Source organism: Pongo abelii, chromosome 1, assembly GCF_028885655.2.
Source record: "Pongo abelii isolate AG06213 chromosome 1, NHGRI_mPonAbe1-v2.0_pri, whole genome shotgun sequence".
NCBI lineage: Eukaryota > Metazoa > Chordata > Mammalia > Primates > Hominidae > Pongo > Pongo abelii.
This window is the reverse complement of record NC_071985.2, coordinates 88,981,926-88,994,743: the sequence shown is the minus strand read 5'-3', so window position 1 is coordinate 88,994,743 and position 12,818 is coordinate 88,981,926. Positions and strand designations below refer to the sequence as shown.

Sequence of the window (12,818 nt, the reverse complement as noted above, 5' to 3'; positions counted from 1 at the left end):
CTCATTGTGAACTCTTCCTTTTTTAATTTAATTTAATTTTATTTTATTTTATTTGTTGAGACAAAGTCTCACTCTGTCTCCCAGGCTGGAGTGCAGTTGGCGCGATCTTGGGTCACTGCAAACTCCACCTCTTGAGTTCAAGAGATTGTCCTGCCTCAACCTCCCGAGCAGCTGGGACTACAGGTGCCTGCCACCACGCCCGGCTAATTTTTTGTATTTTTAGTAGAGATGGGGTTTCCCCATGTTAGCCAGGCTGGTCTCAAACTCCTGACCTTGTGATCCACCCCTCTCAGCTTCCCAAAGTGCTGGGATTACAGACGTGAGCCCCTGTGCCCTGCTGAACTCTTCATTTTTAAGAGGGATATTTAAAAGAGATCCCTGAAGGCATAGAATGCATGTTTATGAGATAAATATTAATTGGTACCTATTTATGTGTCAGGTACTGTTGTAGACACTGGGGATTCAGTTATGAGCTAGATAACCATTGTTGCTGCTTTCATTCTTAACGTTCCTATTCACCCAGAGTAGTGCTTCTGACAGGACTCAAATAGATTACTTTTTCTTATCTACACATTATATTGCATTTCTGTTTTGAGCTATTGGACAGAATGGGGCCAACTTTAATAGAAACTGGGTGCCAAGAATTCCAGGTTTTAATACTGAGGTTAGGAATCTTTTTTTTTTTTTTTTTTTTTTTTGAGACACAGTCTTGCTCCGTTGCCCAGGCTGGAGTGCAATGGTGCAATCTCAGCTCACTGCAGCCTCCACCTCCCAGGTTCAAGCAATTCTCCTGCCTCAGCCTCCCAAGTAGCTGAGATTACAGGTGCCCACCACCACGGCCAGCTAATTTTTTTTTTTTTTTTTTTTTTGGTATTTTTAGTAGAGATGGGATTTTGCTATGTTGGCCAGCCTTACAGGCCTGCCACCACACCCAGCAAATTTTTTTTTTTTTTTTTTTTTTTTTTGTATTTTTAGTAGAGATGGGGTTTCACCATGTTGGCCAGCCTGGTCTTGAACTCTTGGCTTCCCAAAGTGCTGGGATTACAGGCGCTGCACATGGCAGGAATCATTTAATAGATTGAAAACTGTCCATGTTGCCTCCTATGTGACCTTATGGTCTGCTCAAAACTGGTTTCTAAAATTAGCCAGGTATGGTGGTGTGCGCCTGTGGTCCCAGCTACCCGTAAGGCTGAGGTGGGAGGATCGATTGAGCCCGGGAGGCGGAGGTTGCAGTGAGCCGAGATTGTGCCACTGCACTTCAGCCTGGGTGACAGAGTGACCCCATCTTAAAAAAAAAAAAAAAAAAAATAGGCTTGCGCAGTGGTTCACGCCTGTAGTCTCAGCACTTTGGGAGGCCGAGACGGGCGGATAATCTGAGGCCGGGAGTTCAAGACCAGCCTGACCAACATGGAGAAACCCTGTCTCTACTAAAAATACAAAATTAGCCGGGCATGGTGGCACATGCCTGTAATCCCAGCTACTCGGGAGGCTGAGGCAGGAGAATTGCTTGAACCCGGGAGGCAAAGGTTTCAGTGAGCTGAGATCATGCCATTGCACTCCATCCAGCCTGGGCAACAAGAGCGAAATTCCATCTCAAAAAAAAAAAAAAAAAAAAATACAAAAATTAGCTGGGGGTGGTGGCATGTGCCTGTAATCCCAGCTACTTGGGAGGCTGAGGCAGGAGAATCCAGGAGGCAGAGGTTGCAGTGAGCCAAGATCATGCCACTGCACTCTAGCCTGGGTGACAAAAGTGAAACTCTGTCTCAAAAAAAAAAAAAAAAAAAAGATTTTGTATTTTGTAGTCTCCCTAGTTTTGCTTCCAAAAAGGCAATTAAAATTCAGTTCTTTCTGTATTTTCATTACTTCTGAATCTGAGCCAACTGTCAGATGGATGCTTTTGCCTTAATTTGACTTTTTATTACTTCCAAATCATAGCCTTAGAGACAAGCACTTTCTGGATTTCATTCTGGTCCAATAGACAGTTTAATGGAATAAAAAAAATGAGAGACTAAATGACTTATTAAATTAAGTGTCTGTATCAACTGTTCCCTGGGGCAGTGTTCAGTTTGATTTAAAATGACTTTTCACTTCCTTGAGGGGGAGGCAGTAGAGAGGGAGGACATTTCCGTTAATGACTTCCTATTCCACAGAACAAAGCTCTGTAAAGAAAATCAGCTGATCAGCTTCCTCTGTTCATATTTTGGCTCAGACAGAGACTTGCCCTATATTTGTCTTTGTCTCAATATGGGGGGAAGAGAGGGGAGGTTTTAGAAAATTGCAGAACTTAGAGCTTTTCTGCCCTGGTTCTTGCCTGTGATGGTAATCTTTTTGTTGAGGGAAGTGAAGAACCTAAAGGTCCTTAAGTCTGCTTTTATTTTTTCTTCTAGCAAGTACTGGCTGTGAGTGTGGGACAGGATTTTGTGTTTTCTGTGACAGTCTGTAGTTTTTGGCCTCTGAACTTGATAGTTGACTTGCTAGAAGATCTAATGGGGGAATGAGGAATGAAAGAGTAGGAGGTTATAGGGTCTGTGGAATTCTAGGGAATGTCCCTGCCTACTACCACTACCCAGTAGGACTCACTCTCTATAAAACATTGTCCTTATTTAAGCAAAACAACTCTTTGTGGAATCTGCTTGACTCCTAATCTCCTAGTTAGAAGCAGTTTGAGGGTTGAGGTGGAGGCATCTTCTCATCTTGATTTTTTTATTTTTTTTCCTGGGCTTCCATCTTTTCTCTGAACTGACTCCTAATTTAGGCAGTTTTACATTCAGACTGTGGGCATATGTGTGTATGTGTGTGTTAAGGCGCCATGTATGTGGGAAGTGTGGAAAAGACTGCTTTTGCCCCAGGGGCTCATTTAGTGACTTATAATATAATATTAATATGTTAATATCCCTAAGACACAAGAGAGTCAAAATTAGTGTTTTGTTAAATGTGGGGCTGGGGGCATGGTAGCTCATGTCTGTAATCCTAGCACTTTGGGAGGCCGAGGCGGGTGGATTGCTTGAGCTCAGGAGTTCGAAACTAGCCTGGGCAACGTGGCAAAACTCCATCTCTACCAAAAATACAAAAAATTAGCTGGGCATGGTGACGGGTGCCTGTAGTCTCAGCTACTTGGGAGGCTGAGGCAGGAGGATTGCTTGAACCTGGGAGGTCAAGGCCTCAGTGAGCTGAGATTGTGCCACTGCACTCCAGCCTAGGTGACAAAGTGAGACCCTGTCTCGAAAAATTAAAAAAAAAAGGGGGGGGGAGTGGTGGGGTAGGGGCTGGGTGAGATGGCTCACACCTGTAATCCCAGCACTTTGGGAGGCTGAGGTGGGAGGATTGCTTGAGCCCAGGAGTTCAATACTAGCCTGGGTGAGACATAACAAGCATCTCTCTCTACTTTTTAGTATTAAAAAGAAATGTGGGTTTTAACTCAATTGGTAGAAAACCAATTTAGTGGCATGCTACCAACAAAAAAAGAAATTTAAATAGAATAGAAAATATAGGCTGGGGCTGGGTGCGGTGGCTCATGCCTGTAATCCCAGTACTTTGGGAGGCTGAGGAGGGTGTATCACTTGAGGTCAAGAGTTCGAGACCAGCCTGGCCAACATGGTGAAACCCCATCTCTACTAAAAATACAAAAATTAGCTGGGCATGGTGGCATGCGCCTGTAGTCCCAGCCACTGACAGGGCTGAGGCAAGAGAATCGCTTGAACCTGGGAGGCTGACGTTGCTGTGAGCCAAGATGGCGCCACTGGAGAGGCTGGGTGCAGAAGTTCACGCCCGTAATGCCAGCTTTTAGGGAAGCAGAGGCAGGAGGATAGCTTGAGTCCAGGAGTTCAAGACCTGCCTGAACAATATAATGTGATCCCGTTCTCCACAAAAAGGAAAAAATATATATTTTTAATGAAATTTATTTATATTTAAAATATATAAATACATATGTATTTGTATATATATGGCACCACTCAGTAATGGTAAATATTGTTTTATCAACTTTTGCTATATTATATATACATATCTATTGGGTTCCAGTTTTAAAGGTATTTCTTAGTGGAGTCACAGTCAAAACAAAATTGAGAAATAGTGTTCTAGATCTCAGAGTATCCTTTAGAATACTAGTCCTCTGATAAACAGTTTCCCTCTATAAAAAGATTCTGAGATTGACTGTATCTAGGAAATCAGGCATATTATATCTCTCTTTTGGAGATTCACAGTGTGCATTAGTAAACTGTTTAGAGGCCGGGCGCAGTGGCTCACGCCTGTAATCCCAGCATTCTGGGAGGGCAAGGCAGGCAGATCATGAGGTCAGGAGATCAAGACCATCCTGGCTAACTCTATGAAACCCCATCTCTACTAAAAATACAAAAACAAAATTAGCCAGGCGTGGTGGCGTGCGCCTCTAGTCCCAGCTACTTGGGAGGCTGAGGCAAGAGAATGGCATGAACCTGGGAGGTGGAGCTTGCAGTGAGCCGAGATCACGCCACTGCACTCCAGCCTGGGCGACAGAGCAAGAGTCCATCTCAAAAAAAAAAAAAAAAAAAACTGTTTAGAAAGTCTTGCAGTTAAATGTTTACAAACTTTGTATGACCACAGAACTTTTTTTTGACCCATATAATGGCTTTCAACATTCTGAAGAACAAGTGTTTGGAAGAATACACCTTGAGAAACATTAATCTAGATGTGTGGTCCTGAGGAAAAGTTGTATCTATTCATTCTGGAAGCTTTTGTATACCGTATGGGGCCTGTGGCATTCTAGAGAACATTCCTCCTACCATCACCACACAATAGAACCTGATTTTCTGTCGTTGGAATAAGTGGATAATAGGTTCCATACTGTGGGTTTTGAGAAGGGTAAAGGTGGGGCATTAAGGGTAGAAGCGCTTTTCTCTAGAATCATGCTGAGAGGAGATATCTGTTCCTTTAGGTAGAATTACTTTCTGAGACAGGAACTGTTAATGTCCTGTTTACTGAAATTCCTTTTTTTTTTGGCTTTGTCCACAGATGTGGGACCTAGGAAAAGGCCTGAAGATTCCCCAGCTATACCAGTCTGGAGTGGTTGTCCTGGTTCTTACTGTGTTGTCCTCTATGGGGCTGGCAGCCATGTGAAGAAAGGAGGCTCCCAGCACCATCTTCCTACACATTATTACATTCACCCATCTTTCTGTTTGTCATTCTTATCTCCAGCCTGGGAAAAGTTCTCCTTATTTGTTTAGATCCTTTTGTACTTTCAGATCCCCTTGGAGCAGTAGGGTACCTTGTAGACCATAATAGTGGAAAAGGGTCTAGTTTTCCCGTTGTTTCTAAAGATGAGGTGGCTGCAAAAACTCCTCTTTTTTGCCCGCAGCTTGCCTACTCTCAGCCTAGAAGCAGTTATTCTCTCTCCATATTGGGCTTTGATTTGTGCTGAGGGTCAGCTTTTGGCTCCTTCCTGAGACAGTGGAAACAATGCCAGCTCTGTGGCTTCTGCCCTGTGGATGGGCGGGGGGCGGGGGGGGGTTGGTGAGGCTTTGGGTGCCACTGCCTGTGGGTTGCTGGCTTAAAGGACAATTCTGTTCATTGGTGAGCGCCCAGGCCATTAACACCTACACAGTGTTATTGAAAGAAGAGAGGTGGGGGTGGAGGGGAATTAGTCTGTCCCAGCTAGAGGGAGATAAAGAGGGCTAGTTAGTTCTTGGAGCAGCTGCTTTTGAGGAGAAAATGTATAGCTTTTGACACAAGAGGAAGATCCAGAAAATTATCATTGAACATATTAATGGTTATTTCTTTTTCTTGGATTTCCAGAAAAGCCTCTTAATTTTATGCTTTCTCTTCGAAGTGATGTACCCTTTTTTTCTGAAACTGAATTAAAATACTCATTTTATCTTTGACTCTCCTTGAAATCTAGAGAAACCAAGAAAATGGCTGTTGGGAAGGAACCAATTTCCTCCTCTTCCCTCGGGTCTTAGGCATTTACATCCTCCCTCTCCCCGCAATCTGACCTTTCCCAGGAGGGAAACAGTTTTCCTACATCTCATCATTGGAAAAGTTTTCAGGGAATCAGATAGAACTTAGCCAGAGATTTAAATATCACAGAGAAGCCTCAGAGAAGGAAGGAGAAAAAGAAAAGAAGTGACGCATGTAGAGTGCTTTTGGGTTATAGGCACCAAAATCCCATTAAGGACTGATTATAAGCTTCATGGTACAGTTCAGCAAATTATGATTCAGTGAGGGGCACAGAGGACCAGTGTTGGTGACAGCTAGGGGATAATGACCTGAGGTTATAGGCTTGGGGTGAATGAAGCATAGAGATTTTTTTTAAAAAAGAAGGGATTGTTGAAAACCTGGCAAAAATGTATAATTTAATGAGAAAACTTGCTGCTTTTAAAATCCATATAGACCAGGCTTTAGCAGGCATGCTGTTTTGATAGTTTTTGGGAACTCTGGAATAAGAGACCTATCTCGTCTGTCACTTCGAGTTGTTGGCCAGCCAGTTAAAGCTGTGGGTCGAAGAGGGGAAATGGTAACTGGCTGGTGTCAGTTGGATAGGAAGACCTTAGTTAAGGTGGGGACCCGCTGTTTTAACAGTCTTCATTCAGGGTCCCAAATAGTATTTGGCTTTAAGTAATGATTGCTTTTCCCTTTTTACTAGAGGGGCCCTGGGAAGTCCTTGTACCTTTCCTCCATTTTAAACCAGCTGTTCTCTACTTTGTCCTCGGAATGAGGGACAAGTGATCACAAGAGAACACTTTGTCATTGGGACTGGGAAAGGTTTGGCAGGGGCATTAAATTTAACAGCCAGTGCCAGGAAAATATAAAATGGGGTCAATGATAAACAGCTGTTACAGGCTGGAAAATGGGTAGGGCAGTTGAATTTTTTGGTGGTTTCGTACCATTTGGGTGATTGAAGTATGGTAGTGGGTGGGTGGGGGGTGTGACAGAGCATCATGTTTGTTATTCTGCCTTAAATTTCTACTTACTGTCTTTGTTTTTCTTCTCTGTCTTCCAATCACTTTAATATCTTCAATTTTCAAACTATATTTGTACTTGGGCTTAGATAGAAAGTCTTACACAAGCATAGTATCTTCTACTTTGGTTTTCCCTACCTTTTCTTCCCCACCTTCTCCAAACACACATATACATACTCTACTCAACAGTTCTACTTCTGATTTTGTAGTTGTTAGTTGTGCATGCTCAGGATAAAAAATGAGTGGGTAGGGTTGAGGGACTGGTTCTTTGAGGTTCTGCCCTTTTTCCATGATTCACACCAACTTTTTCTTGGTCATTTCTGGAGTATAACTGACTCAATTCTTGTAAAAACGTGTTCCACCCAAACCACTGTATGTTCTTTTCTCTACTTTATTTTCCCCCACCTTCCTTCTCCTAATTGTGTTACAAGAGGCAGCCATAGCAAGAATGGAAAATCCAGATCAGTAAAAGATTAAACAAAAAAAAGTTTATTTTCCAAATTTGCTTTTACTCCCACCCCAAAATTTCCCTGTGTCACAGTTCTGACTGGGGGCTCTTGTTTATTTCACTCAGTCGCTATATGGGTTTTTCAGTGTGTGGCCACTTGGTCCATATGAAGTTCCAGGTTTGTATTTCTGGACCTCAGCTAGGTTAGGCCCTGCCCAGAGTTCTAGCATACGTGGACTTCCAGGTGGGCTCTTAGGATTTGGCTGGGCTTTGGGGACCTGGAGTATGACCTGCAGAGGGGTGTGAGCTTTGGAGTTCATCTGGGGAATTGAGGTTGGCAGCTGGGGAGCTTGGAATTATGGTTGGACTTCGTGCTTGTTGTACAGTCTTTGTGATAGACTTCTTTCTGAGTTTCTTCTGACTGTCTGGATCATGGGGCTGTCAGTGATAAGAGTGGAAGAGAGAGTCATGTCTCTGGTCAGGCCCGGATCATTCCTAATGCATCTCAGGATTCTAACTCCCTTTCTCCCCATACCATGGGCAGTAGATCAAGTTTCAAATAAGAAAAGTTAAATTTGATTTCTCTAACCACCCTCCCCCACCTTGAGATTAGATCATTTTCTACTGTTGGGGGTAAGATGTCCTTAACCCATCCCTCCAGGCCTCAGAAGGTGATTAAGGACTAGTCAGGATAAGACAAATTGGTTAGAGGTCCCCACTGCTGGGATAGTGGTGGCGTAACAATAGACATTTTTTGAGGTTGAAAAGAAATTGAGACAACAGGGTTTTGGGTTAGATGGGAAGAATAGATACCTTGCCTAAGATTTCAGGACACAGCCCATTGGAGGCCTTGAGTAAATCAGGATTTTTCTGTATCCATTTGGTGAGGGAGACAGCACCAGCAGTTGTACGGGAGGTCAGGGTCACCCGAGCAGGGGGTATCTTCAGAGGCATTTGCCAGGTGCCCATGAAGGAACCCCAAGGATTTGCCTAAAAATGAAAAGGGATTCCTCAATGGGACTTCTCACTCCCAGTAACTGACTTAGACCTCTGTTCATATTATTTCCGTTCTTTACCTTTAGGAATGCGTGGTTATGAAACAAGACTGAAAGCATAATCTTCCCACCCTTCCTTATCCCCCTCCCTCATTTTGGCTTTGCAGGCCTAATTTTTTCATCCCCTTTACTCTGCCAACTTAAATTCCACATCCTTAGGCTGAGTGTGGCAAAGGAGTACCCACTGCACAAATGTCATCACCTGAAGGCTTTCATTTATACAGATCATTTATCAATTTAAGAACTTCTGAAGGGTGCTAAACACAACTGTATCCTGCTGGGTAAGCTGGCCGGAAGTTCAGGGGCTCTCACATTACAACATGAATTAGATTAAACTTTAATTTTCCCAATAATGGCTGTGAGAGACTGCACATCTCCCAGTTCTGTGCCTTAATTATTTGCCTTTCTTGATAGGAGTGAAGATAGTATCTCACCTTGGAACGGGGCACAGAAGGCAGTAGATGACCACGATCATTGGCAATAATTTGAGTGTAGCCTTCATGAGAAGAGATGCTCTGGGGTACAAGTGGGAGAGATAAAGGTTTGTGAGTGGAAAAAGGGAAGTATTTGGGGAGCTTGGTCAGAGAAGGATATGGGAGTTTAGAGAATGCTAAAAGGAGTTAATTGACAGGGAGAGCATGAGGCTATCTTGTAGGTACACTGAACGTGGAATACCTCTTTTGTTGGCTTAGCGGGAGACCAGTTCTGCAGATACTTGGATGAGAAAGACTTTTCATACTGTGGAGAGAAAGAGAAGTATCCCTGTGAGACTTCAAGGCCCCAAACCCAGGAAATGAAGACTAGGCACAATTCTTTAGATTTGAAGACCAAAGGCCTGACCAACCATGTAGGTTTTAAGTCACTATGACAAGGGTGTAATTTGTTTGGTCTAGATGTGTGCTGTCCAGCATGGAGCTGTTGAGCACCTGAAATATGACTAGTTCAAATTGAGGTGCTTTAGAAGTATGAAATATGCTGAATTTTGAAGTTTTTTTCTTCTCTTTTTTTTTTTTTTTGAGACAGGATCTTGATCTGCCACCTGGGTTGGAGTCAGTGGCACGATGCTAGCTCACTGCAGCCTTGGACACCTGGGTTCAAGCGATCCTCCTCCCTCAGACTCACAAGTAGCTGGGACTACAGGTGCATGCCACCATGCCCAGCTAATTTTTTAATTTACTTGTAGAGACGAGATCTCACCATATTGCCCAGGGTGGTCTCAAACTCCTGGCATCAAGCGATCCTTGTGCCTCAGCCTCCCAAGGTGTTGGGATTACAGACGTGAGCTACAACACCCAGCAGGTTTTGAAGATTTAGTACCAAAAAAAAATGTAAAATGTCTGATTATAATTTTTTAAATACTGATTAAATGTTGAAATAATATTTGGATTTATTGGGTTAAATTCAATATATTTAAATTTTATGTTTTAATTTTTTCATGTAGCTACTAGAAAATTTAAAATTACATTTGTGGCTCGCACTCTTTGTTGGGCAGCACTGGTCTAGATCAGGAGTTGGTAAACTATGGCCTATGGGCCATATCCATATTGCTGCCTGTTTGGGGATGGCCTGAGAGTAAGGGTGATTTTTATAGACGAACATTTACAGTTGATTCAGTAAAATGGAACACTAACTTTGAATCCCAGTTAAGTGAAATGTTTTCTCAACCCCCAAAATTCCATTATTTTCATTAGTAGTACAAAAAATTGTACTCAGTTATATTTTGAATTTGTCAAAAATGTTATGGAAAAATGTTTTTCTTTAATTATGTAAGTAGCTACAGAATATTTTTGACTTTGCCACTTGGCCTGCAAAGCCTAAAATTTTTACACTCCGCCCTTTTACAGAAAAAAAATTTGCCAACTTCTGGTTTACACCCTACAAATTTAACCCAGAGATACCTTTGGATCGCCCCTGGGCTCTCTCTATCCCTGAGGAGGTAAAATATTATCTCACTCCACTCTCAGCTATCTGTTCAAAGATCAGAAACCTATGAGAGGGGACAGTCCAAAGATAGAATCTGAAAAACAAAGGTAAACGTTAAAGAAATGGAGAATGGGAACTTACCTGGTTGGCACTGTAGTTAGTGGCCATGATCTTGTGCTGTTTACACTCGTTGCTTGGCAACTGCAGAAGGCCGACCTCTTGGGACTACCTCCCAATCAGCAGAGGCTGCCTTTCTCTTCTGCTTATTATTATTCACTTCCTTGACTCACACTGCCCCCGTTTGTTTTCTCTGGAACTTAGATTCATTTTTATTTTAGAGACGGGAAAGACTGAGTAAATGTGAGAAAATTAGCTGAATAGCAGCTACTTTTTTTCTGGCATAACCTACCCCTGCTTAAGAACTTCCACGTGGCCTTTGATTGGGGTTTTTAACCACTTTAACAAACCATGTAACCCTGAGAGCTATGCTTGTTGGACAACATGGTGTAATGTACCACAGGCTGTAGAGCCAGATACTGGGGTTTGAATCCTTATTCAACATGGGAACATAGGAACTATATGACATTAAACAACTGTCTTGTCTTCACTAAATTTCTATCAACTCATTTGTATTGTGGAGATACTAGAGCCTGCTTTTACAGGGTAAGTGAGATAAAATGAATAAAGTGTCTGGACGATATCATAGCATAGTAGGTATTCAATACTGGTGAGATCCTGTTTATAAGGCCCACTACTTTATCAGGCAGAATAACAAAGGAACAATATTTAAAAAGCAACTAGCTCAAATCTGTCCCCAGAAGGAAAAACATATCTTGTCCTTCGTCCTTAAAAAATTTCCTCTGTCACTGTCTAGAATCACAGCACCTAAGAACACAGGTGTTTAGTGTTTGTTGACTGGAATAAAATGGAATCGGGTGCTGGTGCAGGGAGATTGAGCAGGGATGAAGAGAGAAAGTCACAGAGTGGAAAGCATCAGGTTTGGAGAGTTCAATGGGGGGGGGGGGGGTGCCAGGACATAAGCCTAATATTTGTGGGACAAGGAAACCCCTCTGAAACTCATAAAATGGTATTGTGATACCCATCTACGAGGTGGTTAGGATAATTAATAAGTAGAACTGTGCTTTGTGAATTGTAAAGTGAATTTATATATAAGGTGTCAAGATGAAAGGGAAAAACTAAGAAATAAGTTGCCCAAAGATATCATTAGGACCAGGAGACCATTGTAAAGTATATCCAGGCCGGGCGTGGTGGCTCACGCCTGTAATCCCAGCACTTTGGGTGGCCGAAGCAGGCGGATCACAAGGTCAGGAGTTCGAGACCAGCCTGGCCAACATGGAGAAACCCTGTCTCTACTAAAAATACAAAAGATTAGCCAGGCATGGTGGCGCATGCCTCTAATCCCAGCTACTCGGGAGGCTGAGGCAGGAGAATTGCTTGAACCCGGGAGGCGGAGGTTGCAATGAGCAGAGATTGCGCCACTGCACTTCAGCCTGGGCGACAGTGTAAGACTCCGTCTCAAAAAATAAAAAATAAATAAAGTATATCCATCAGTCCCTTCTCTTTTCCTTCTTCCCCCAAAATCCTCATCTTAACCAACACACCAAGTATAAGAGCACTCCTGTGCTTCTGCAGATGGAGGGAAGAACAGCTCTTGTTTTATAGGCTCTGGAGTTAATACCTGGATAATGTGAGATCTGGAAAGATAACTCGTGTGCTTAGTCCCTGTGGTTCTTATCACTCTGTAGAGAAGAGTTCTTTAAGGACCAAGGACTATCTTTGCTCTAGGACATCCTTTTTGGCCCTTTAATCTGCAATGATAGGCTAGCATTATTTCTCTTAGAATTTGTCTTCAGTTGGTATGCCTCCCTCTGCCTTTCTGATAGGGATGTAATTATAAATGATGACTGCACTCATTTTTAAAAGTTAACTAGTTTTTGTTCAATTGAAAAAGTAATGTACATGGAAAAAATTTCATGTTTACAGGATGTTCAGTGAAAAGCAAATCTCCATTTGATTTCAACTCTCAGTCTTGCTCCTCAGGGCAACTACTGTTATTCATTTCTTGTGTCTCCTTCCAGAAATCTTCTATGCATACAAACACTAATGAGAGAGCTGTCCACATTGCTTTTTGATTTGCTTTTTGACTATCTTGAGGATTATGTTTTTATCATAATATTCCATTTTGGGATGCACCATAGTTTGTTCAGACCCATATGGATGACCATTTAGGTTATTTATAGTCTTTTGCTAATAAGGACATTGCTGTAATGAAAAATCCCTATGTATCTTTATGAACGTGTATGTATGTATTTTTATGTACATATGTGATCTGTAGGATAAATTTTTTAAAGTACATTGCAGAGTCAAAAGGGTTTGTGCATTTAAAATAAGTAGATAGGCCAGGCGCGGTGGCTAACGTCTGTAATCCCAGCACTTTGG

General features: G+C 42.4%; 2 protein-coding genes across 5 annotated transcripts in view; one reads left to right on the top strand and one right to left on the bottom strand.

Moving 5' to 3' along the window:
• The window catches only part of SDHC (succinate dehydrogenase complex subunit C), a 50,504-nt gene extending 44,656 nt beyond the window's left edge, over positions 1 to 5,848 (top strand). For all 3 annotated transcript variants that reach the window (XM_024254028.3, XM_024254035.3, XM_024254033.2), the window contains one exon: positions 4,990 to 5,848. In XM_024254028.3, the coding sequence (XP_024109796.3) occupies positions 4,990 to 5,094 (105 nt within the window). In that variant the 3' untranslated portion in view covers positions 5,095 to 5,848. The remainder of the gene's footprint in view (positions 1 to 4,989) is intronic.
• A 1,552-nt stretch (positions 5,849 to 7,400) lies between these two features.
• Positions 7,401 to 10,564, bottom strand: CFAP126 (cilia and flagella associated protein 126). Of its 2 annotated transcripts, none has more exons than XM_054526592.1 (5): positions 10,500 to 10,564; positions 9,111 to 9,173; positions 8,870 to 8,950; positions 8,194 to 8,370; positions 7,401 to 7,818 (listed from the first exon to the last, which is right to left on the bottom strand). In XM_054526592.1, exons 1-5 carry the CDS (start codon positions 10,524 to 10,526, stop codon positions 7,633 to 7,635), a joined length of 534 nt encoding a protein of 177 aa, XP_054382567.1. In that variant the 5' UTR covers positions 10,527 to 10,564; the 3' UTR covers positions 7,401 to 7,632. The 2 variants fall into 2 exon arrangements, with proteins under 2 accessions (XP_054382567.1, XP_054382570.1); XM_054526595.1 differs by lacking the exon at positions 10,500 to 10,564 and adding an exon at positions 9,633 to 9,713.
• Positions 10,565 to 12,818: the final 2,254 nt, after the last annotated feature.

Coding starts and splice junctions, on each gene's coding strand:
- CFAP126 (XM_054526592.1), bottom strand. CDS start 10,526: ATGGCCACTAACTACAGTGCCAACCAG. Junction 8,951..9,110: donor CCGCTAAGCCAACAAAAGAG/GTATTCCACGTT, acceptor CTTGTACCCCAG/AGCATCTCTTCTCATGAAGG. Junction 7,819..8,193: donor GTCCTGAAATCTTAGGCAAG/GTATCTATTCTT, acceptor TATCACTGACAG/CCCCATGATCCAGACAGTCA.